A 25,499-nucleotide genomic window follows, 5' to 3' on the forward strand; every position below is an offset into this window, starting at 1 on the left:
CATCTTGCCACACTCTTCCAGCAGCCCGATATCATGTTAGCATCCTGCTAGGCAGACAAGGAAACTGAGGCAGAAGGACTCAGCACCCTGCCCAGTCACATATTCCAGACCTGAGACTCCAGCCTCGAACCTCGGGCTCTGGAACGCATGTCTCCTCTTCCCCATGTGCCCACTCCTCTCCTGCCCCTCCCACATGTGGGTATACACACAAACGTGTGTAGACACATATCTCCCCAGATAGCCTGGATGACGGCCTGGACTCATACTGTCTTTCTTGCTGTGTGTGTGCTTTTAAGCATCTAGTGACTTACTGAAAAAAGAGACCAGAGCCAGTGTCCTCAGAACTGGGAGCAGTGGAGGGTCCCTGACATTCAGCGGGAATGCCAGCACAAGTTTGTGTGGATCCCAAAATCTGAAAAACAAAGGAAAATCAAAAATACCCACTTGAGTCTTCTCCAGATGGCCATCTGACCCCTGGAAATGAGCTCTCCAGCCTGGGCATCTATTTATAGATCAGGGTCTAGTCCAAGTTCGCAGGAAGGAGAGAGTTCAGGACAGGCCGTTGGCTGAAGCACTGTGTCCCCCTCCTCATTTTCCAAAAAGAAACTCTTGAGTTTGAAACTACAGGACTTCAGTGGGGTCACTGCGTGAGGACACGGACCCATCCTGGGAGTCCTACCTCAGTGGGAAGGGGGCCGTGACCCCGAGAGCCATTCCGAGCACCAGGCTCTGTCGATTCAGAGATCACGGTTCAATTGTCTCTCTGTGCTGTGTGTTCCTAGGGTACTAACCTCTCGTCTCTGGGCTCCTTTTCCCATCTATGAAGATAGGATTGCAGTACTGTACCCCCACCCCAGTGCTGGATCAGGCCAGTGATGGGGGTCCCCCCTTGTCTGCCTGTAGGTTTCAGGGTGTGTTAGCATGACAGGAGGAGAGTCCGTGCTACGGCCTGGCGTTCTCAAAGCTCCTTCTGGAGCGTTGGCATGGGATCCTGTTGAGCCTATGCTCTGTTGACCAGGACCTGCCAGAACCTGCCACCCCTGGCAGACACCTGCTTCCTAAGCAATCCCCTCAGAGTGCTTGGCAACCTGGGGACATGCTTTTTTGAGCACAGCCTCGCAGCGAGGAATCCTGGGCACCCTTCCTCCATCTTCTCAGCTGTCCAGCATGCCCAGTGAGGGCTATGGCATGATGCCTAGTGCTGTCAGGGTCACCCAGTGCAGACCTGGACCTCCATGGCAAGAACCTCCTGGCTCTGCATCACCCTGCCTCTCCCTTGGGCTTCCGAGCCTGGCCACATACAGACCTGGGCTCTGCTCACAGAGGCACAGCTTTGACGGACCCTAGGGACAGATGGGAGGCTGGCTGGAAACCCTGAGCTGTGGAGGTGGCAGGAGTGCCAGCTTTAGGTGTCATCTTGATCCAGGTCACCCGGAGGGGACACTCTGGAACCTCTTCTTGCTCTAAGGAGAAGGTGGACATGGCTGGGCATCTAGAGCTGGTTAAATCATGACTCCATGCAAAGCCCTTCCCCCCAAAGTACAAGAGGTTAAGACTAAGAGGTTGCAGGATCTTGAATGATGCCTGGGGCTCTGCTGACTCAGAGGCAGGTGACAACATGGGTCACAGGTCTGTGAAGGCAGCCAGGTTGGGGCTCAGAAGACAACGCTGGCTGGCATGTCTTAACTACCATGATGCCCCACACATACGTCATGGCCTCTGGAAGGTGGTGTGGGACCTGAGGCCGCTCCTGTCTTGCAGCATGGAGATGTGTGACCAAAGACACAACATCACCATGTGTCCCCTGTGTGACAAGACCTGCAGCTACTGGAAAATGAGCTCAGCGTGCGCCACGGCCCGGGCCAGCCACCTCTTCGACAACCCTGCCACCGTCTTCTTCTCTGTGTTCATGGCTCTCTGGGGTAAGCGGAGGCGTCGGTGTGGGTCACGCACCTGTCAGGGACAGACATGCCCTTCTGACTGAGTCAGAGATGTGCAGGACCCTTCCAACATGGCCAACAAACATCAGGGCACTCGGCTCTGAGACACCCTGGATGTGGGTTGTCCCCCAGGTGGGAGTGACCGTCTCAGGACGAGGTGGCCAGCAGCTCTGACCTTCAGCCTTCCTCTCACGTGGCTGTAGCCATGCACTGAGCCATGGGAAGGCCGTCTTGAGCCAGTGCTCATGTGTCTGTTTGATCCCTCGGTGTCTATAGACATCACTTTCAGATGAGGAAGCTGAGGCCCAGGGAAAGGGTGTGAGATTGTGGGGTCACCCTGCTCTGAGCATGGCCAAGTTAAACCCACAGTCCCTGAACCTGAGCCCTAGCCAGAGTCAGAGGCACTGACTGCTCCCCATGGAGACCCCAATACCAGCCGCCGCAGCCTGGGGCTCAAACTCCAACTCTGAAGACAGGTAGAAGTAGGTCATTGAACACCCACAGATGATGTATATGTTCCTGTGGGTGCACGTGTGTACATGTGCACACGTACACGTGTGTGTATAACTGTGGAGGTCAGAGGACAACCTCGGGTACTGTCGATGCTCAGGAGCCATCCACCTTGTGTTTTGTGTTTGTTCATTTGCTTAGCTTTTTATTACTTTTATTTACTTTGTGTGCATGTTGGGGGGGGCACGGCCGTTACACACAGTGGAGCTCAGAGGACAACTCGAGGTGTTGGTTTTTCCTCCTACCATGTGGGTCCCAGGGATCAAACTCAGGTTGTCAGCCTTGGCAGTGAACATCTTTACCCACTGTACCAGCTCACCAGCCCCATCTTGTGTGCTGGTTTTGGTTTGTTTGTTTGTCTGTCTGTCTGAGACAGGGTTTCCCTGTAACCCCAGCTGGCCTGGAGCTCAGTATGTAGGCCAGGTTGGCCTCAGTCTCACAGAGATCCACCTGTCTCTGTCCCCCTAGTGCTGGGATTAAAAGTGTGTGCCATCACATCCAACTTATCTTGTGTTCTGTTAAGACCAAGTCTCACTGGTCTGGAACTCATCAAGTAGGCTAGGCTGGATGCCTCACCCCAGGCATCCTCCTTCCTCTGCCTCCCCAGCTCTGGGATTAGAAGCACACGCCACCACACTCAGCCTTTTCCTTTCTGCTGGGATTTGGACTCAGGTCCTTGTGCACAATGAGCTCTTCACCCTCTGAGCACCTCCCCAGGTGATTTTGATGGCAAACTGGACAGGTCTCTTCTTTGCAAATAGGACTCGCCAGCACGTTGCCAGCAAGTAGGTAGGATTCTTGTAGGCACGGCTGTGATGCCCACACTGGTCAGAGCCTGTGTTCACCTCCAGACGTTGCCGGCTGGAATCAGATAGACCCAGCACAGAGATGGCATGGGAAGGAAGAGTCAGGAACCCCTGGGGAGGGAACTGGGTGGGGTGGGGCTTCCTGAAAGAGGTGGAAAGCCCTTGAGCTGAGCTCTGATGACGTTGTGGGTGGCCTCATGGGGTCCTTTGAGGTCTCACCTAGCTGCCTGTTTGCAGGGTAGGAACAAGGGCCAGGACAGCCTCGGGCTCTCTGTGTTTGTTAGTGATGATGGCAAGGAGGCTGATATCTTGGGGAACTCTGGGTCTCCTCCCTGTCTGTGTGGCTTAGGCCCATGATGATGAAGCAAACCCCCTCATTAACAGAGGAGAGCTGTGGGAGCTGTGCCCAAAAGTCAGGTTCCATGTGCTCTTCTGTACCATCTCGCACAGACCCCACCCCACCCCCACTTCCACCCTCCACCCCAAGGTTCCATCCGGTCTGAGGCTCTGCCCTTGGAGAACTCTCATCCAAGTGAAGGAAGATACAGATGCCCTGCAGCCAGGGCCCAGGTTGGGCTGACAGGTGTGTTTGGGATGCAGGTATGCTGGTGCGTGCTAAGGCGCTGAAGGACACACTGTGGGGGGGCAGAGTGGAGGGTCTAGAAGATCACTCTGTGCCACCCCTTGTGCCAGTGTGCTGCCCCGAGTGTGCTTACCCCACTTAGGACTTGGACTGAGGCTCTAGGCTCTGAGCTGAGCTTCCTCTGTGTCCACATAAACCAGGCATGTGATAAGAACAAGCGGGCAGGTGTGGGTGCAGGTGCAGCCCGTGTTCTGCGTGGACAGTCACTGCCTCTGATCACACTGGAACGTTGGGGGACTTAAAGCGATGGCTGGGTGGATAAGAGCACTTGCTGTGCAAGCATGAGGACCTGAGTTCAAATCCCCAATACCCACGTAAAGAAAAGTCAGGCATGACTGTGTGTGCGTGTGTGCCTGTAACCTCTGTGCTGTGATGGCAGAGAAAGGAGGATCAGAGGATCCCTGGGGTTTGCTGGCTGCAGGGTCTCTAGAGAGATCCTGTCTCAAGAGGATAAGGCGGGTGTGATAGAGGAGGACATCCAGAGTCCTCCTCAGCCCTCCACGCATGCATACATACCTCCACATACACCACACACAGTCATACACACGCACAATGAAAGTGCCCACAGCATGCCTGGCATGTAAGGGGATAAGTCAGCCAGTACTTACAGGGTACTATCATACGTCCAGCACCCCAACATTAAGAAGCAAACGCTGAAATCCACTGCTCTTAAATCTTACAGTGTAGGATTCCAAGAACACAGCACGTGCAAAGGGCCCTGGGGTGAGGGGCAGGACTGTTGAAGGAGACCCTCTGGCGCAGGGAATTGTGGTGAGCATGTCAGGGGATCTTGGCGAGGACCTGCTCGACGGAACTTTGTGTTCTTTCTGGGAACAATCAGAAACTAGGGTGGTGAGTCAGTGTCAAGGACACCCTACTCAGAGGCCATAAATGTCGGAAGCTCTGCAGTGACTGAAGGAGGAGGGATCCAGCTCCGAGTAGGGGCCCGGCTGTCCCTGAGCTCCGGGTCAGCTCTGCTGGGAACTCGGGTACTCAGTCACCACCTCCCCACCTCCAGAGGAGCCACCTTGTGGCTGAGTATGGCACTGAAGGAAGGTGGGAAAGAAGTTCTGGGGGCCCACCCCTGCTCCCTCCCGGACTCTGGGCTTCTGGAAGCTCTTGGAGGAGGGCCTGGGATGAGGGCTTCTCCCTTCTCTGGTGAAGGGAGCAGCCTCTGCTGGAGGGGTGTTTCCGGGAGCCCACCTTTCATTTGTGCTCCCTGTTGTTCCTGAGAGCTCTGGAGACGGAGGCAGGGCTACAGCCTAAGAGGTGGAAATCCCAGCCTCCCGCCAGCTGCAGATTCCCTGCTGTTGTTGTTAGTGTTAGTGTTCTGGGGCTGAAGCCACAGCCTCTTGTAGCCAGGCACATGTCCTACCTCTGAGCCGCACCCCAGACCTAACATTTCCTTGCCCAAGTTCTACCCTTGTGGTGGCCTTGCCTTGAGGGGTGGGGAAGGACTACCCACACTGCCCCAATGAAGTTCCTGTCACAAAGTCTGATAGGTCGTAGACCCTTCCAGCCTCATGTAGAGACTCTCCAGGTGGAGGGCTGTCCCTCTCCTCTGTGAAGAGAGCCCGTGGCGTACACTCTGTGTCCAGTTCCCAAGAAGGCAGGACCTGGTGCTTTTGGGGTTATTTTTTATTTGTGATTTTTTTTTTTTTTTTTTTTTTTTTTTGGTCTTTTTAAGACAGGGTCTCCCTGTAGCTCCAGCTGTCCTGGAACTCACTATGTAGACCAGGCTGGCCTTGAACTCACAGAGATCCACCTGCCTCTGCCTCCCGAGTGCTGGGATTAAAGGTGTGCACCACCACGCCAGCCTATTTATGATTTTTTAAATTAATGTTTATGTGTATGAATGCTTTCTTTACTTGTACGTATGTAAGCGCACCACATGCATGCACAGAGACCAGAAGAGACGATTGTTAGCCACCATGTGGGTCTGGGAACCAAACTAGGTCCTCTGCAAGAGCAGCCAGTGCTCTTAACCTCTGAGCCATCTCTCCAGCTCCCTTATTTTTTATTTACTTTTTTTTTTTTTGAGACAAAGTCCCACACAGTCCATACTGGCCTGGAACTTGCTATATAGCCAGTGATGACCCTGAACTCCTGATCCTTCTACCTTCCTGTGTGCTAAGATCAGGGCCATGTGCCATCATGTCCTGGGGAGACCCTACATCTTTTGGTCAGCATCTCTCTGACACTCCACTATTACTCTCCCTCATCCTGGCTACTCTGCTGATGCCCCAAGTCTGAGCACACCCTGCTGGGTCTTCCCTGCTCAGAGCTAGCAAGGCTTCACAGTGGGACTCTCTACATACCAGTAACACATTGTTCTTTGGTCCCATCCCGTGGCTGGCCCACTGACCTGGTGGCGGGTATGGTCAAACTCTTATCCTATGCCCAGCTCAGGGGCTCATCTACAGTGTGCCCCACCAGTTGTGTGGCTGTGGGAAAAGAATCCTAGGAAAGATGAATCATAGGGACACGTGGCTGTTTCCTGGGGCTGGGGGACATCTGCCCCTTCTCCTCCCAGTGAGAGTGGGGCCTACTGTTCCACATCCCCAAGGAGCTCCGTGTTAAGAGCACTTGCAGAGGACTCAGTTCCCAGCATCCACATGGTGGCTCACAACCATCCATAACTCCAGACTTCGTCTTCTGGTCTCTGTGCATGCATGTTGGTGCACTTACATACAAACAGGTAAGGAAAGCACTCATACACATTAAATAAATAACCTAAATTTTTAGAAAAAGGAGCAAATTCTAGGGCTGTAGAGCTCAGAGAGAGAACATATGCTTAGCCTTTGCAAAGCCCTGGGTTCTGTCCCCAGTACTAAAAAATACAGTCCTGGGCACCCTCCCAGTACCCAAATCTGAATAAACTTGGTGTATTGCCCTGTGCCTACAAACATCTGGAGGTTTTTTGGTTGGTTGGTTGGTTGGTTTTTTGGGGTCTTTTTCTGCTAAGGGTCCTGAAACAAACAAAGGTTAAATTACTTGCCCAAGATCACAGAGCTCTGTAGCCTGCCTAACAGCCTCTAAAGTATAAGGAAGGAGTCTGGTCACACTTCTCCATCCAAATGTTTTCTCCAAGGCCTTACAGGTTGCCCTCCTGGGAGACAAGATGTGTGCCTAAGCTGGTAGAGGACACACAGACAGGAGTGCCGCCCAGCCACCTCACAACCTGGAGGCTCATAAATTCACATGTGGAGTAGGGCAGCCCCTGAGCCACTCTTCACTGAGCACATATTGTGACCTGTCACAGCAGGGCCTGAGTCCTGGTGTCCTGACCATCCATCCTCAACAGGCCAATTGAAAAAACAAGAAACAGTGAAAAGCAGAAATGAGATTCATTTAGTGCGGCCACACGGGGAAGAGGAACAAAGGTCCAGTGACCCCCAAGCCCACCTCTGGTCCTGACATGAGCTTATGTTTAAACAGAGGCAGGAGGTCTCCGTGGCTAAGAGTCCTGGTCCAGGTGTGGTCCCGCCTATCACTGACCCATCACTGTCTCAGCTCCAGTCTCTCCTGCAAGGGGGTCTGACAAGTGTCAGCACTGTGTGAAATCTTCCCAGGGGACGAGCTCCCCCTCTGGCCGGCACCAGCTTCAGCCTTTCCCTCCCCAGCATGAGATCTGGGGAAGTTCCAATTTCTTGGGCCCATTGTTCCAATAGCCTGATAGTCAAAGGAGGGCCTCACCTGTCCGTTTAGAATGTCGTGGCTCCTGTCGGGACAGTTATGTTGGACCAGAGCCTCCTGAGTGCTCTGCACCTTCAAAGCACTGACCAGCCCTCCAGCAGCCCCGACCCTGGGGAAAAGCAGTCAAAAGAATTTCATCCTCTAGAGACTAGAAACAGTTCATCTGTGTCTGAGGTGGGGCAGGGGTTGTCATCTGTGCCAGGCAGGAGGGGGGGCGTCTAACCAGCATGTTCCCAGCTGTGTGGCTGTCCATCAAGTAGAATAGACCCAGGTCAGTCCATACATGTCCATCTGAGAAAGAAAAAAAATGAGGGAAATGCCAACCTCTTCCCAGGAGGCCTTACATTAGATAAAGGAAGTGTGTGTTCAAAGAAACTACAGGAAAGGCTTGCTGGGCGCAGGCCTAGTGCCCCCACCCCTGGGTTTAGTGTGGCCCCCCTTACCCTGCCTGCCTCAGGCAATGGGAGAAATGAACAAAAGAAAAGAAAAGCCATCCTGGCCCTTTGCACATAAGCTGTCAAAGGTAGTTAGCGGAGATCTCAAATCCCCCATCAATTACCCCTTCATTACCCTCCAAAGTCTTGTTCCTCCCTGGAGTCTCTCCTTCTGCTTTGAGGCCTTTTTCTGAGCTCCAGCTGTTCCCAGCTCTGTGCACAATGGCCAGGCGGTGGGACTGTTCTCGGCTCCTGTCGATGGGGAGCGGGACTCTGTATCCCCGATGCCCCATCCCCTCCGGTGCTGCTACTTTGATCTTCGCCTCTCTTGCGTGGGCTTGGCACAGATACCCGACGGCTCCTGCCTGCAACGCCTGACATCTTAAAGCTTTGAATGAGATATCGTGTTGAGCAAGTTCTAGCCCATTTAGCTATTTTCTGGGATCAATTTTCTGAAATTATAACATAATCATAGGTCTCAACTGCCTGTCAGTTCCACAAGGAACAAAGGAGTTTGATTTCAGCAGGGGCTGGAGGGAAACTGCTGAAATAAGGGTGTCAGGTTTGAGCCCGTGGTTTGATGGTGCTGTCCCAGCCCGGGTCCTATCACCTTAAACTCAAGGGAACAGTAAGAGATTTTGCACCAGGACTGTCTGCTGGAATTAAAAGAGCATTGCTCTTACGTGGTACACACACACACACACACACACACACACACACACACACAAGAGGGAAAACACTCATACACATAAAACAAAAACAAAATCTTTTTAAAGCCCAGTGGTAGGTGTTGAGCTGAACTTTCTGAGGTCAGTAAGGAGGCTCTCAGTAATTCTGTGTAAAAATTCAGGGCCACCGTCATCTACCCTGAAGGCTCAGAGACCCTGCAGCTCCCCAGGAACCCAGCTCTGCATCCCAACTGAGCAAACGACTTCCCCACTGTGAACAACGGTGCCATGGGCTCCACTCTTGGGGGCCACAACCCCCAATTTTCTTGCATGACCTGATGGTTGGGCATCCAGGGTCCAGGCATGGCAGATGAGGTCCTGTGAGGGTTCCCTGTCCTGTGTCCATGGGCCCCTCTCTCTGTGTTCTTGAATGATAGGTGACCTCCAATTCCGCTGCCGGGAACTAATGGTCTCTTGAACTAATCTCCAGTGAGGGGCCCCTCTTCCCAACACCATCACTTTGAGGGTTGGGAGAGACCTCAACATAGAAGTTTTGCATTTGCACAAATGTGCCTCTGACCCAGATCCATGAGGAAGCAAATGCATGAATATTCAAGGTAATTAAATATGATAATCAGCATCCTCTACAGGCACTCGGCTGAGACACTATTCAAAAGAGCTGGGGGTTAGGAGACAGAACCCCGGGGAAGGTGAGGGCACTTGCTATGCAAGCATGAGGACCTGAGTTCAAATCCCCAGAACCCATGTAAACAACTAAGCGTGGTCACATGCAGGCCTGTAACCCCAGCACTGTGCAGGCAGAGACAGGATGGTCACTGGTTCACTGAGAGACCCTGCCTCAAAGAATTGAGGCAGAGTCCCAGATGCTAAGTCTGGCAGATTCAGTTCTGGGTAAGGGCTCAGTTCTTGGCCTCTGTCTTCATCATCCCCAGGGCAGGAGGGAGACATCACAGTTCTCTGCTGGCTTGTTATCCTTCTTTTGTTTTATTGAGTCAAGGTCTCATGTAGCCTAGGCTAGCCTCAATCTCACTTTATATCCAAGGATGACCTTGAACCTTTTCCTCCTACCTCCACCTTCCAAAAGCTGGAGTGACAGACATGCTCCACCAGGCCCAGTTTATACAGTGCTGGGATCAAACCCAGGGCTCACGTATGCTAGGCAACCCAACTGAGCCACCTCCCCATCCTCTCCTCCTCCTCCTCTTCTTCCTCCTTCTTCAAGACTGTCTCTGTGTAGTCCAGGCTGGCCTTGAACATGTGATCCTCCTTCCTTAGCTTCCCAAGTGCTGTGATTACAAACTCATACCACCGTGCCGTTTATACAGCGCTCGGGATCAAACCAGGACTCTGCATGCTAGGGGAGCTCTCCACCAACCGAGCCCAGCTCTCCCCAGTGTCTCCTCTCATCTTGGCCCAAGCCACTCTCATGACCTCATTGTACTTTATGGCTTCCCTTCCAATGCCACCCAGCAATCATCTCCTGCCCTCATCCAGCCCCTGGCAAACACCAGCCTCCCCCATCGCGTCTCCATAAATAACCTACATATTTCCATAACTGGACCCACACAGAACGGTCTCCACATTTTGTTCTCTGATCTGTGTCATGCTGGGGAGACTGAGGCTGGTAGAGGCAAAGTCTTGCACCTGAGCTCATGCCCACGTCTGACCCAGGCAGATTCAGAGACACCCTCACTGCCCTGCATGGGGTCCTCCGAGAGAAGGTGGCTGTGTAACATCCTGTGACCAGAACAAAGGCTTAGGGAAGGATGGCGGCTCCCCAGGCCTGTCTGTTTTGCCCAGTCACAGCCTCTAGGCTCCAGGCCAGGATGGTCTTCCTGCTTCAGCCTCCATGCATGGCTCATCCCCTGCATGGGTGAGGGGTACCCCGCACCTTCCGCAAGCCAGTCGATGTTGACATCACAAGATCAGGGTCTGGGTCCCACCATTTATTGACAAGCCCATTTCCTCCTTAACTCAATTTGTGTCTCTGGCATTTATTACCTAAGCTTCAGTGGGCCTGGAGGTTGGGTCAAAGGGGGTCCTTATGGGAAGATGCTATGTGCCTCATTACACAATGGCTGTGTGGTGCTGTGTGGTGCGGTGGCATCGCTGTGGGAACGCAGGCCACAGGCACATCCTAGGAAGATGGGTGGTTGGCTTCCTACTTCCCTCCGGCCCTTGCTCAGCCCCGTGAAAGGAGATTTTTCTCCACTGCTCTGGTACCCAGCATTGAGGTCTGGCGCTGCCTGGGTGCGCACCACCTAGGATCCCTTCCCATCTGCCTATCGTGGTGCCCAGAGCCTGGCTGATGGGTGCACAGGGGTCTATGGCCACGTACAGAGGGGCCCAGCTCCAGCCTCCCAGCAACAGTTTTTCTAGCCTAGAAGGAGGAACGGGCGACTCATACTTTTTTATTAAATGTCTATTTCTCAACACAGTTAAGGGGTGTGTGCTGGGCTCTAGCCTGGGTCCTGATCAGCCTGGATTCCCAAAAGGACTATGTCTTTATACCAAGCAGACTCCAGAGCTGGGGCCAGAACCAGCTGTTGAGCTCTGTGACCCCGAGCAAGTTACTTAACCTCTCTGTTCCTCTGTTTCCTCCTACAAAAAGGACAGACTCGGACCTCTAAATATGATGATGTTTTTCCCTAAGGAAAACCATTTTCTGTCAAAATTTTTTTAGGGTGCGGTGACCAAGAACGGACCAGTCAGAACTGGGTTCAGAACACACTTCTGAGCTCAACCTTGGGCACAGCATCCCCACCCCCGCCAGCTTCAGTGTCCTGTGTATCTTTGATGGAGTCCTTCCCTCTATATACAGCTGATGAGTGTGCGGTTAGCCCACCCCACAGCCATGTGGTACCTACTGCCAGCCCCTGGGAGCCCGGCATGGATACGAGGAGGAGGAGGCGGCACAGAGGAGCCCAGTCCTCCTAGGCAGGGCTCCATCTCAGACAATCTCAGGTCTGGTGCATTGCTATGGAGATGAGATTATGAAGTCAACCTTCGGGGGCAGGTGGAGGTATGCTTGGCCCAGCACCTAGGCAGAAGCCACCTCAGGCCTTCCTTCTAGGGCCTGACCCCTCCCATTCCCAGGGCCCCCTTGGCAGGGCCCTTGGGCCCAGGCGCCTAACAAGGGGCTGGTTCCAGCCAGGGTTTCACACAACTCTTCCTCAGGTCCCTGGGGGATGCTTTGGTGTGTGATTCAGATGCGTAAGCACTGAGGTTGCCCAGCCTCGTGGACGTGCGTTTTCTCTGTGCTGAGGGCATCCCCACACCTGGCATCCTACCCTCAGAACCGACAGGACAGGAGGCTGTTGACTGTAATCCCCCTCTAGCTGCAGGGAACACCACAGTTTAGCACTGTGGCTGCTCTCACACTCCCCAGCCCTCCTCCATTCAGGCTCTTCTTCCAGTGCTTTGAGCTGCCATCCCTAAGCTCCTGGAACCTCCAGGTCCAGAAAAAATGGCAGAGTGTGGGGGCTGGAGAGGCTCTGACTGCTCTTGTGGAAACCTGGATTCAGTTCCCAGCTTCCACATGGCACCTAATGACTGTCCATCCAGGGGATCTGACACCTTCTTCCGACCTCTGTGGACATTGCACACGTGCAGTGCATTTACATACATGCAGGCAAAACACCCACACATAAAATAAAAATAAATAAAAAAGGCTAACGACCATCGGAATTCCAGTTCCAGGGGTGGAATCCAATGTTTCTTCTCACCTCCACAGGCATTGCACAGCACAGGTGCACTTACACACATGCAGGCAATACACGCATACACATAAAAATAATAGATAAAATTTAAATAAATAAAACAGAGTTCTTCCCTCTTTTTTTTTAAATTTTATGTGTATGAGTGTATTACCTGCATGTAGGTAAGTGCACCTGGGTCGTGCAATGTCCAAGGAGGTCAGAAGAGGCTGTCGGATCCCCTGGGACTGGAGTTACAGACAGTTGTTAGCTGCCATGTGGGTGCTGGGATTCAAACCTGGGTCTTCTGCAAGAACAACCAGTGTTCTTAACCTCTGAGCCATCTCTCCAACCCGAGTTTTTCCCTCTTTTAAAGGACTAGGACTCCACTTCATGTACCCAGCACAGCCCCATTCCCCTATCTGTAAGCTCAGTTAATTCTGCTGTTAGCTGCTGGCATTGCTCCCAAACAGACACCCAGGAGCAGGATCCTAACCCAGGGTTAGGGTTAGCACAGTGGTTCCCCCATGCTGTTTTGGACAATGATTATGACTGTGTACACGCCCACTAAGTGTCCACGAGCAAGTACAGGCATTTCTCTGTGTCCTCGTGGTACCTGTCACTCTCTGTGTTTTGCTGGTGTCCATTCTAACTATGGCCAGGGAGTAGCTGGCTGTGGTTTCACGTTTTGCATTGTGTTTATTTATCTCCTGTTCTTGTCACCGTGGCTGTGGTTTTTGTCACTGTGGTGGAAAGTGAGGCTGATTTGCCTGTTGCTCATTTGTAAGTTTCCTTCTGAGAAATCTCTTCACGTCGTCATTTGCCTGTTTGGTTTAATTTTGGTTTGCTTAGATTTGGTTTTCATTTGTGGGACAAGCTCACACACCATAGCAGAGGTTGGCCCCAAACTCACGGTGATCCTCCTGCCTCAGCCTTGCAAGTGCTGGGATGACAGGCATGAATTCTCTCTCTCTCTCTCACTCTCTCTCTCTCTCTCCTCTCTTGTTTCTCTTTCTCTTAAATACAGGGTTTCATGTAGCCCAGGCTGGCCTCAAATTCACTATATAGCTAAGGATGACCCTGAAGTCCTGATCCTCCACTTCTGAGTGCTGGATCATAGGTCTGTGCATGGTTGTACAGTCCTGGGAATGGAACCCAAGCCTCCTTCACACAAGGCAGGCTCTCCGCAAACTGAGCTACATTCTTAACCCACCGTTTAGCTATTTTTTTAATTTAATTTTTTTGTTTTTTTGAGACAGCACGGTGTCCCTCCTCCCTCAGCCTTGCAAGTGCTGTCATGACCGGCATGAATCCTCTCTCTCTCTCTCTCTCTCTCTCTCTCTCTCTCACTCTCTCTCTCTCTCTCCTCTCTTGTTTCTCTTTCTCTTAAATACAGGGTTTCATGTAGCCCAGGCTGGCCTCAAATTCACTATATAGCTAAGGATGACCCTGAAGTCCTGATCCTCCACTTCTGAGTGCTGGATCATAGGTCTGTGCATGGTTGTACAGTCCTGGGAATGGAACCCAAGCCTCCTTCACACAAGGCAGGCTCTCCGCAAACTGAGCTACATTCTTAACCCACCGTTTAGCTATTTTTTTAATTTAATTTTTTTGTTTTTTTGAGACAGGGTCACCCTGTAGCCCCAGCTGGCCTGGAACTCGCTACATAGACCAGGCTGGCCTTGAACGCACAGAGATCTGCCTGCCTCTGCCTCCCGAGTGCTGGGATCAAAGGCGTGCGCCACCACGCCCAGCCTTTTAAATTTATTTTTCATGTGTATGTTTTACCTGTATGTGTGTAAGTGCACCCATGTTGTGCAGTGCCTGCAAAAGCCAGAAGAGGGTGTCGGATCCCCTGGAACTGCAGTTACAGATGGTTGTTAGCCACCATGTGGGTGCTGGGAATTGAACCTGGGTTCTCTGCAAGAGCAGCCAGTGCTTTGAACCACTGAGCCGTCTCTCCAGCCCCTCATTTGCCTATTTTTAATCAGTTTTCCTGTTCCTCCTGTTCTGTCTGCCATCTCTTCTCACTCTTGACTGATTCTTTTGCTGTACGAAAGCTCTTTATTTGACGTTGACCACCACATGTGATTTTTTGCTTTTACAGTCTCATCGCTCAGAAGATCTTTGTGCAGACAAGTGTCCAGGCTGGTCTTTGAATCATTCTCCTTCTTGTCCTGCCCTTTCTCCTCAGGGGGAACTACATGTCCCAGAATCCTTTGAGTCCCCAGTTCCTGGTGGGCTTTGCTTTGAATCCTAGCCTAAAGTAGGAGGAAGAGGCACTGGGCCTCTCCCTCTCCCTCTGTCCCGGGGCAACATTGGCAGTGGTCACCTCCTCACAGCTCTGACTCCCACCCAGAAACCCCCACCATGAGTCTTGTTTCTTTGGGGGGGGGGTATTTCCTTATGGGGTGTTTTATTTCTATCTTGGTATCCCCGCTCTCAGATAAGCCATTTGTGGCCGGTGAGCCTGGGAAATCTTCACTGGCCTGCAGGTGACTGTGAGGTTCTGAAGATGTTCATATTTCATGGACAGTTCCTGCAGTAGTGCCTTGCACGTAGGGGATCGAGGATTTCAAGCTCTGTTGATCTGACCAGCCCTCTGTCTCTGATGACTTTTCTTGCCAGGAATGTTCGTGGCAAACATTCAGCCATGACATCTCTGTTTGCAAGTTGTGCGCTCACCCGTCCATCCTGGAACAGTGTAGGGAACCTGGATGGCCAAGCACCAGCTGGGTGCTGGAGACAGGGGAGCGAGACCCTCTCTCTCCCCCAGGTACCTAGAAAGGCCACGTATGTGGACAGGGATTGTTCTGGAAGGTGGCAGAGACAGCAGCAACATCTCAGGTGCAGTTTGAGGACACACTTGTATCAGTCTGTTTTCATATAGTAACAGAACACCTGAAACTGGTAACTTTATAAAGCAAAGAGGTTCTGAAGGTTCAAGGTCAAGAACCACCTCTGAGGATGGTCTTGTTGCTGGCAGCATCCTGGAATGGTTCAGGACCTCACTTCGCAGGAGTGAGGAGTGAGCCATAGATACTCATGGGGTCCATCCTGGGGACCTGTGTGATGTCATCACCTCCCATAGTCCCCGCCCTGGAACACCACCATTGGGGGTCTACCCCCTTCATAGCTCAAGTAGCAATTAAATTCCAATATTGAATCTTGGGGGACACTCCAGCCACGTCTATATGACAGCATCCTATGAGGGGTCACTAGTATCTTATTGGAGGAGTCTGCGATTTGAACTCGGTCTCTTAGGAAGACAACACACAGCAGGGTGTGGTGGTGCACACCTGAAATCCCAGCCCTTGGAAGTAGAGACAGGAGGGTCAGAGGTTCGGGGCAGCCTTGGTTACTGTTCTAGTTTCTTTTCCATTGCTGTGATAAACACCCTGACCAGAAGCGACTTAGGAGAGGAAAGGGTTTATCTGGCTCACAGTTCCAGATCACAGTCTATCACTGAGGGGAAAGCGAGACAGAAATTCAAGAGCTAGCCTCATCATAGCCACAGTCGAGAGGGAAATGTGCCCATGCTGCCTGCTGGCTGCTGTGCTCACCAGCTTTCTTCATTATTTTACAGTTCAAGGTCTGACAGCACACATTCACCCCACCTCAATAAACAGTCAAGACAGCCCCTCACAAACATGCCCCCAGGCCACTCTAATCCAGACATTCCCTCAATTGATACCCCCTTCCTAGATAATTCCAGGTTGTGGCAAATTGACATTTAAAACTTACCAGCACAGCTTTGTAACTGTTATATAAGACCCTGTCTCTAAATAAATGAATAATTGGTGGTACCCGCCTTTAATCCCAGCACCCAGGAGGCAGAGGCGGCTAGATCTCTGTGAGATCAAGGCCAGCCTGGTCTACATAGGGTGTTCCAAGCCAGGCCAATTGGGGCTACGGAAATAAATAAAAATAAAAGGAACACGATGCGGGACACAACATTATACAAGTCAGCGGGACACAACATTATACAAGTCAGCAGGAGGGTACCCTGAGCACCTACAGGGTTTGATGCTGGGCCCGCAAGCTCCTAGCCACATTCTGTCGTTCCGAACCCAAGACCACACATACACATCTGTCCTCCTGGGCTAGATGGAGGGCTAGCCTGCCTGTCCCTCCCTGCCTGGCTGAGCTAGCTTGGCCAGGGCTTGCCAGGCCTGTTTCTTCATCTGTGCTATAGAAGAGTCTCTGCTTTGCAGGGTCTGTGGGAGGGCTGAACCCAGCACTCGTGTGAAGTTCTTGGCCCCCGCCTCAGCCAATGGTGGGGAAGAGAAGGGTGCCGGCCACGTGCGGGCTGCGCTGTCCTGGCCTCCGACCCCTGACCTCTCTCCCCTCCTCCCCTGCCCCGCAGCTGCCACGTTCATGGAACACTGGAAGAGGAAACAGATGCGGCTCAACTATCGATGGGACCTCACCGGCTTCGAGGAGGAGGAGGTGAGTGGCCCTGCCCTGCCCTGTCCACCCCAGGGTCCCCTCTGCCTCCCCCTCTGGCTCACGTGGACCCCCTAACCCCCTCCGGTCTCAGGCGTGGCTGCTGCGGCTCCTTCACTCACCACCGTGGTATTTGATGCCCCAGGTTGCCAGGGCGACTGTTTTCCATCTTTCTGTGTTTTCAGTCTTACCGCTCCATGGACACGCCGCCCATCAGTGTGGGCTCAGATTCTGGCCAGGACTCCCCTTGCTGACATCACCATGTCTGGGGCTGCCTGGTGTGGGGAGGCAGTTGCCTGTGCCCATGGGTGCCTGCCTGTCCCGACTGGCTCTCTGCCTGCAGAACTGAGGGCAGACCCCCTGATAACAGGACCCAGTACCCAACGTGGCCAGGTTCCAAAGAGGGCGTGGTCTGGAGTCAGGTCAGGGAGAACAAGCTGTACACTACTACATCGGGCTTACGCAGCCCTGAAGCTTGAACCCAGGGCCTTCAGCATGCTGGGCAATTCCTCTACATCTAGCTACAATGCTGGCCTCACACCTAAACACATACTCACTTTTTAAAAAGTGAGGCCCCCTGGGGACTGGGGAGATGACTCAGCAGATGAGAGCTTCAGGTTCCCTGGAACTGGAATTACAGGTGGTTATGAACCACCGTGTGGGTGCTGGGAACTGAACCCTGTCCTCTGCAAGAGCAGCCATTTCTCTTAACCACCGAGCCATCTCTCCAGCCCCCTCTGAGCACTTTTTAAGCCCACACAGCCCATGCCTTCCCAAGCCCCTGTCTGTCAATCACCCTTGGTCCAGGTTTCTTTCAGAGAGGCAGCTCCATGCTAACCGTGCTGTCCCCACACACAGTTCACTGGGAGCAGCAGAGTCATGGTTGCAAGCTGGGCCTCTGGGGCCAGACACTGCCTGACTTTCCTCTGATCTGAAACCACCTTTGCTGTATGACCTGGGACCAGTTGGTTAACATCTCTGACCATGTCTTCATTTGTCCCACACTGGCTGAAGAACAGGCCTCACTTGACAGGGCTGGGAAGGTCCCAGCGGGTCATAACTGTGCCCTAAGGACAATCACTCAGCTAGTCATGGCTGGGTCACCGCCACCCACCCATATCACAGTGTCCACCCTCTTCAGTGATGAGTCTCAGCCCATTTCACACATGACCGATACTGACCTCAGGGAGCCCTGGGCAGGCCCCATGACCCCAGTGTGGCTTCTTTGATGAACAATTCAACGTGTTTCAACGTGAACAATTCGACACAAAGGACAGTGGCTGAGTCTTGCTGTCACAGCCAGCTTACAAAGTGCTTGCGTCGCACCCTTGTAGCTGACAGAGCTGAAGGGGACAGCCTTGCCCCTTCATCCCAACCCTCCCCCCCGACCTCCTGATCCTGAGAACTAGGGGCCCTCCTTGGGCCACTGGGTACAAGACCCCAAGGGGCCTGCATGAGTCCCCCAGGGTAAGTCACCAGTGTCCGGCGGCTGGCCAGGGTCCTGGGGGAGCAGATAAACTAGGGTGAAGGGGGCTGCCTCCCCCACGGTCAGAACCCCTGGGCTTTGTTCTGTGTGCTTCCGCACTGAGTCTGAGAACTCACAAATACCCAGCCTATGGGGGTCACCCTAACAGACTCCAGCCCCGCCCCACCCACCCTGTCAAGCCTGTCCTGCTTGACTCTGCTGTCACCCGGGTCTGCGGATAACCAGCAGTAACTGACTCTCTTTTTTTGTCTTTACTTCCCGATTCCCTGCAGGAAGCCGTCAAGGTTTGGATTATTTTTGGTCACTCTGCCTTCCTGTAGCCTGCTCCAGGGAGAGGGACCTTCAGCACACCTGCTCCGTCTTTCTAGCTGGCAGCTCTCACCTGGGCTCTGCTTTCCTCCGTCTTGCCTAACCTGCTTTTTACTTCTAGCCCCTCTGCTGACCTGCTCTGGGCTCCCCAAGGCCTGGCACCTCCAGTCTGCCTATGCTTACTGCCTCCGATGGCTGCCTCTCACTGCATCTCTTTCTACCCCAACCCCGCCCATGGCTACTCCACAGAATGTTCTGGAGGACCAGTTCACAGCTGAGTATTCACTGCAGCCTGGCACAGCCAGGTATCCCTGCAGGACACAGCGGCCAGACCCTGTGGCCACTCCATTGGGCTGGGGGGGTCCCAAGAAGAGGTCAAGAGCTGAGATTCAGGTCAAATTTAGGGAGTTTGACGTCGGAAGTGTAACAGCCAGCTGTGAACTGGCCCCCAGGGTCCCCCGAGGCAAATACACGGACTGACAGCCAGCCTTGCGGACTCTCGAGGACAGTTGCAAGCTCATCACTAACAAAGCCCCACCCTTACGTGCTGTCTTTCTCAGGAACATCCCAGAGCAGAGTATGAAGCCAGAGTCCTGGAGAAATCACTGAAGAAAGAGTCCAGAAACAAAGAGGTATGGACTCTGTGTGTGCGTCACACAGTGAAATGCTGTGTCTGCAGTGTGACCTGGCGTTGGCAAACACTGTGTGTCTGAGGTGTGACCTGGCGTTGGCAAACACTGTGTGTCTGAGGTGTGACCAGGAGTTGGCAAACACTGTGTGTCTGAGGTGTGAGCAGGGCTCAGCAAACACTGTACTCATCAGGTGTGAGCAGGGCTCAGCAAACACTGTGTGCTCTCAGTGGAGACCAGGCCTTGGCCCGAAGGTATTCCACTCTGCCATTGTAGCCTGAACACTGTCATTAACAACGGGTCAACAAATACACTTGACTGCGTTCCAATAAAATTTTATTTATAAAAACAGGCCAGGGGCCAGATTTGATCAGAGAGCCAGGGTTAGTCCAGTGCTGCTCCAGACTGTCCTCCTGATGTATTCTGAGAGTGACCCCAACTTCAACAAGCATTTCAGCCCTAGAATCTGGTGGCTGGCAAAGTTTAGCTCCCCACCCCCAACTCCCCGAAGGTTCTGCGTTGAACAGTAAGTCAGGAAGCATTTGCAGACCAGAGTCCCTGAGCAGAGAGCTGACGGACGAGGGAGAAGACGCGGCTGCCGCAACACACTTCGAGCCTCTGCCTTTCTGTGTTAAGTCATCCTCGGGCCTCCTATGCAGATTGGTGGCTTGTCTGCTCCCTATGGCCTCACACACTTCCAGGGCCCCATAGTGACTGAGGTTTTCACATCAGCTGGGCCAGGCCAGGAGCCACAGGTCTGTGACCAAAGCCGAGAAGGCTGAGTGGACTACAGAGTTGGCTGAACTGATCAGGACAAACCTCGGGCTCCTCTTACCTTGTCATTAAGCCCTCATGCACAGAGCTCACAGTGCACAGTGGCCTGAGGGTCACAGTCTCACAACTGCATGGAGGTAGTTGTGCAGTGGAGACTGTGGGCAGCTCTAGAACATATAGCCCAGGCTTTCTGCAGCAAGAAAGGAGGTATGTCCCAGAGCACCCCAAAGGGACTGAGCAGAACTGAAGGGTGTGAAGAAAGTAACCACAGCCAGGTATAGTGGCACACTACTTTAATCCCAGCACTCAGGAAGCAGAGGCAAACAGAGCGCTGTGAGTTCGAGGCTAGCTTGGTCTACACTAGGAGCTCTGAGCCATCCAGGGCTACAGAGTGAGACGTTGTCTCCCCTAAAACATACTCACATGGGCAAGCAGGTTACTGCCAGGGTGGTACCCAGCATTCTGACACTGATATTTGATGTCGTCACTTGTGAAATAGAGGCAACCATGCAGTCAAGTTACAAAAAAATTGCAAAAAACTTGGGGCTGGAGAGATGGCTCAGCAGTTAAGAGCACTGGCTGTTCTTTCAGAAGACCTGGGTTCAAATTCCAGCATCCACATGGCAGCTAACAACTGTCTGTAACTCCAGTTCTAGGGGATCTGACAGCCTCTTCTGACCTCCACAGGCATTGCATGACGTGAGTGTACTTACATACATGTATGCAATACATGCATACACATGAAATAAAAATAAAGCAAAATAAAACCAAAGAACAAAAAATTGCAAAAAAAGATTTCATAAGGTTTTAAGTAAGTTTACAATTTTATGTGGGGTCACATTCATAGCTGTGGTAGCCCAGGGGTTCAACTTTTCTTTTATTATTTTTTTTATGTGTGTGCATGTATCACCAGCACGTAGGGGTGTCAGATCCCCTGGAACTGGAGTTACAGATGGTTGTCAGCTGCCATGTGGGTGCTGGGATTCGAACCCAGGTCCTCTGCAAGAGCAGCCAGTGCTCTTAACTGCTGAGCCATCTCTCCAGGGTTCAATTTATGTGTATGAGTGTATTGCCCGCATGTATGTGAGTGTTCTGTGTCATACAATGCTGCAGAGATCAGAAGAGGGGATCAGATTCCCCTGGAAATGAAGTTAAGGATGGTTTGTAGCCGCCATGTGGGTGCTGGGAATCGAACCCAGGTCCTCTGCAAGAGCAGTCAGTGCTCTTAACCGCTGAGCCATCTCTCCAGCCCCGAACATGTTTTTTTTATTACATTTATGTGTGTGTATGCAAAGGCACATGCAAGTGTAGAGATCAGAGGACAACTTGCAGGAGTCGGTGCTTTCCACCATGTGAGTGCCAGGGATGGAACTCAGATTATCAGCCTTGACGGCAAGCGCCTGTACCTGAGCAGTCTTGCTGGCCCGTGTTTTTAAGTCAAGTTCTTAGGCTGGCCTCCAGATAACTGTGTAGCCAAGGGTGAGCTTGAACTTTGGACTTTCCTGCCTCCTGAGTGCTGGGATGATGGGCATGAGTTAGCATGACGTATTTGTTTGGTGTGGGGGACTTGTTCTACCAACGGCGCGAGAGCCTTAGCCCCACAGAGCTAGTTCGTTAAATCCGATCTGCCGGCGATCAGGACACCAGCGATCAGCACACCAGCCTGGGGTCCTTCGTGTTGTTTCCAGTCCTCCAAACCCTCGAAATCACAGCCACATCTGAGGTAGTGCTGAGAACGCCTGTAGGGAGGGCACACTGGAGTCTCTGTTCTGGAAACTTCCAGCACCCCTTTCCCTGACCTTGAACTGGGTCTCTGTCATGGGTGAACTTGTCTAAAATGCCCAGAACCAGAGTCAGCCTTGGCAGCCGGCCTCATATACAGGGCAAGTGGGTACCTGGGCCCACATCCCACCTAAGATCACGGTGCCCCGTCCCGCTTTACCACCCAGTGCTCTCTTTCCCCACCCACCCTCAGAAGCTCCGGAATGTTCCAGATGAACCGACCAACAAATGGAAGCAGAGGGTTAGGACAGCCATGGCGGGGGTGAAATTGGTACTTTTTTATTTCGGGGCAATGCAAGCCTTGACCGTTTGCTGGCCGTCCCGGTCACCGTGTCTGTCCCCAGCCACCCCTGTGGTGTGTTCTCGGAACATTCCTGTCCGTGTCCCTTCACGTGTCCCTTCACCACCTCCCGCCCTCCACGGCAGTGTGTTGCGATGTCACTGCATGGCTGTCAGGGACACAGGGACCAGCTGTGGCTTTGTGGGGAGATGCGCTTGACATGGGTGTCTTCAAAGCTTCTCGTCTTCCAGTACCATGCATGTGGTCACCGCTGGAACTCGTGGCCTACCGTGTGATATCCGTGTCAGCATGCTGGGACTCGAGTGTGCGAGTTCCTCTGTGAAAGCCCTCCCCCGCTCCCTTAAAGCCAGCCAGGCCAGCCAGCCCCACCCCCAAGAGCCTTTGCAAACCCATTGTCCCCAGTCAAAGTGGCTCTGCAGCAGGGCAGCGTTCTAACCTGGGGCGCCAGCTGTTTGTGCCCCACTCGGCAACAAGAAAATCGCTATTATGGTCTGGGTGGCAAATGGCCCGACAGCTTCGGATCTGTAGCCCTCGAAGGGAGACTGCAGAGAGAGAAGTGGATGTCGGATGCGGCAGCTCCCCACGTGGGCCGGGCCATCCTGAGGACGCGGTTGGCAGCACCACGCCCCTGCAGGCACAGAGGACATGCGACCCTCAAGGACACTCAGCCCTCTGTCACCCTGTGGCCCTGTTTCTTGGGGGACCGGGCCCCACGTACTTCCCACACACCTGGTCTTTGTGTTTGCTCAGCACCTTCTAGAGGTTTCTCTGAGTGCTCCCACAGAGTTGTCTCGTGTGCACCCCTGTCCACCCACCAGGGTGGTTACCGAAGAGTAACCAGACGCCTTTGTGTTGCAGACAGACAAGGTGAGGCTGACCTGGAGGGACCGCTTCCCAGCTTACTTCACTAACCTGGTCTCCATCATCTTCATGGTAAGTTCCAGAAGGCGACGTGGGGAGGAAATCAGAGGTGCCCACAGGAGACGATGGGTGCTTGTTACAGAACATGGTAGCCTTGCTTCCCCTAAGGTAGAATGGGCTAGTGTTCGAGGTGGCCCCAGGGGGTACATGAGCTGACTCAGGTGACACGCAGCTTTCCCTGAGAGTGAAGACTTGTTCAAACTGGGATCTCATCTGGATCGTGATGGGTGCTTGTTACAGAACATGGTAGCCTTGCTTCCCCTAAGGTAGAACGGGCTAGTGTTCGAGGTGGCCCCAGGGGGTACATGAGCTGACTCAGGTGACGGCAGCTTTCCCTGAGAGTGAAGACTTGTTCAAACTGGGATCTCATCTGGATCACTTAACACCAAACCTTATTAACGAGGTGCTGGAGAGATGATTCAGCAGTTAAGAGCATACACTGCCCTTCCCAAGGACCCAAGTTCAGACCACATCAGACAGCTCGCAATTGCTTGTAACTTCAGCTCTAGGGGATCTAACACCCTCTTCTGGCCTCCATGGACACTGCACTCACGTACACATACCCCTCCACACACACAAAATTAATAAATCTTTCTTTAAAAAAGAAACCGTTAAAGAATATCAGAAAGAGATGTGGCCTCTGCACACCTGCAATCTCAGAACTCAGGAAGCCAAGGCAGGAGAATCGCCATAAGTATCAGGCCAGTCCGAGCTACATAGTGAGACTGTCTCAATGGGGGAGGTGGGAGCAGGTGTGGTGGTTCACATCGCCAAGCCCAGCACTTGGGAGATTGAGATAGTGGGATTACTATTACGTTCAAGGCTAGCCTAAGTTATATAGTGAGGCTGTATCTGAAAATGAAACAAAATCCAAGAAAAGGGGGGGGGCTGCTAGCACAGGACAGGGACTCTTGGCTAACTCTAGTGGCCCAACAAACACCCCAAGGCTCTGAGGAGACTCCTGCCTCCTTGGCCCCAGCAGGCCTCTGCCTCAAACCACCTGTGCATTCCTAGTCCCTCCCACAGTCAGGCTACCCGTCAACCCACTTTATCTGCCCCAGAAGGTTTTAATGAGAGCCTGACACAGCCACCCAGTCCCTTGGTCCGATCCCTCATTAACCTCCTGCCCCGAGGGTCTCGCAGGGACAGCCCCATTCACTTCCCAGCTAACCAGGCCTGATACCACTCCAATGCTGAGAAGGAAACTGAGGCCTGCTTTGCCTCCCTTTAGGAAGCCAGCCAGAAGGGGTAGAGCCAGGAGCCCATTTTCCCATCTGCCCCTGGAGCCCCTCTTTCCTCACAAGCTGGACAGACAGGTGGGAGCCAGGCTAGGTTTCCAGACTGAGTGGGGGTGCCGTGGAAAGCAGCCTAGGGCTCAGCTTCCCCACACACAGCGGGAGGAGAAAGGCCTCCTCGCTCCGTTTTCCACTGCTCCACTCAGTGGGGATCAGAAAGTCACAGGAAAACAAGTCTCATTTCACTTTGTTTTGGTTTGAAATGGGTTGTTGCTGTTGCCCAGGCTGTCCCAAGCTCCTGGACCCTGGCCTCTCAAGTAGCTGGGACTACAAGAACACACTTGGCCTTGTTTTGAGGGTGACATATCCCCTCTGGTGCTGGGACATAACCAAAGACTGACATGGATCCAGATCTTACCCAGTGGAGGGGAGAGTTTAGGAAAAAGAGCCTCAGAGCCAGACATGCTGGAGAGCGCCTTTGATCCCAGCACTCAGGAGGCAGAGGCAGACAGATCTCTGTGAGATTGAGACCAGCCTGGTCTGCATAGAAAGTTCCAGGCCAGCTGGGGCTGCAAAGTGAGACCCTGTCTCAAAAAAAAGCTAAGAGGTAGGGGCAGGCTCAGGCAGCCCCAAGTCCAGTGGTTCCTACCAGAAGGCCAGTGAGGGGTAAGAAAGTACATGGTGCCCTAGGGCCTAAGGTGGCCAGAGACACCGGCTCCTCAGACCTGTTTGCCATTCTCCTGTGTGTGTGTGTGTGTTTTTGTGTGTGTGTGTATGTGTGTGTACGTGTGTGTGTGCGAGTGTGTGCGTGTACGTGTGTGTGCATGTGTGTACGTGTATGTGCGTGTATGTGTGTACATGTGTGCATGTATGTGTGTATGTGTGTATACGTGTGTACGTGTATGTGTGTGTGTGTGTATGTGTGTATGTGTGTGTGTGTGTACGTGTGTGCATGTATGTGTGTATGTGTGTATACGTGTGTACGTGTATGTGTGTGTGTGTGTATGTGTGTATGTGTGTGTGTGTGTACGTGTGTGCATGTATGTGTGTATGTGTGTATACGTGTGTACGTGTATGTGTGTGTGTGTGTATGTGTGTATGTGTGTGTGTGTGTACGTGTGTGCATGTATGTGTGTATGTGTGTATACGTGTGTACGTGTATGTGTGTATGTGTGTGTGTGTGTGTGTGTGTGTGTGTGTACG

At 52.8% G+C, this 25,499-nt stretch overlaps 1 protein-coding gene across 2 annotated transcripts in view; it reads left to right on the plus strand.

Moving 5' to 3' along the window:
- Ano1 (anoctamin 1) overlaps window positions 1–25,499 on the plus strand; it is a 105,760-nt gene that overhangs the window by 47,575 nt on the left and 32,686 nt on the right. For both annotated transcript variants that reach the window (XM_017794834.2, XM_008854969.3), the window contains 5 exons: window positions 1,762–1,922; window positions 16,780–16,862; window positions 18,618–18,629; window positions 19,215–19,286; window positions 22,999–23,073. In XM_017794834.2, the coding sequence (XP_017650323.1) occupies window positions 1,762–1,922; window positions 16,780–16,862; window positions 18,618–18,629; window positions 19,215–19,286; window positions 22,999–23,073 (403 nt within the window). The remainder of the gene's footprint in view (window positions 1–1,761; window positions 1,923–16,779; window positions 16,863–18,617; window positions 18,630–19,214; window positions 19,287–22,998; window positions 23,074–25,499) is intronic.

This window comes from Nannospalax galili, unplaced genomic scaffold (genome assembly GCF_000622305.1).
Source record: "Nannospalax galili isolate Female #2095 unplaced genomic scaffold, S.galili_v1.0 scaffold1307, whole genome shotgun sequence".
NCBI classification, from domain to species: domain Eukaryota; kingdom Metazoa; phylum Chordata; class Mammalia; order Rodentia; family Spalacidae; genus Nannospalax; species Nannospalax galili.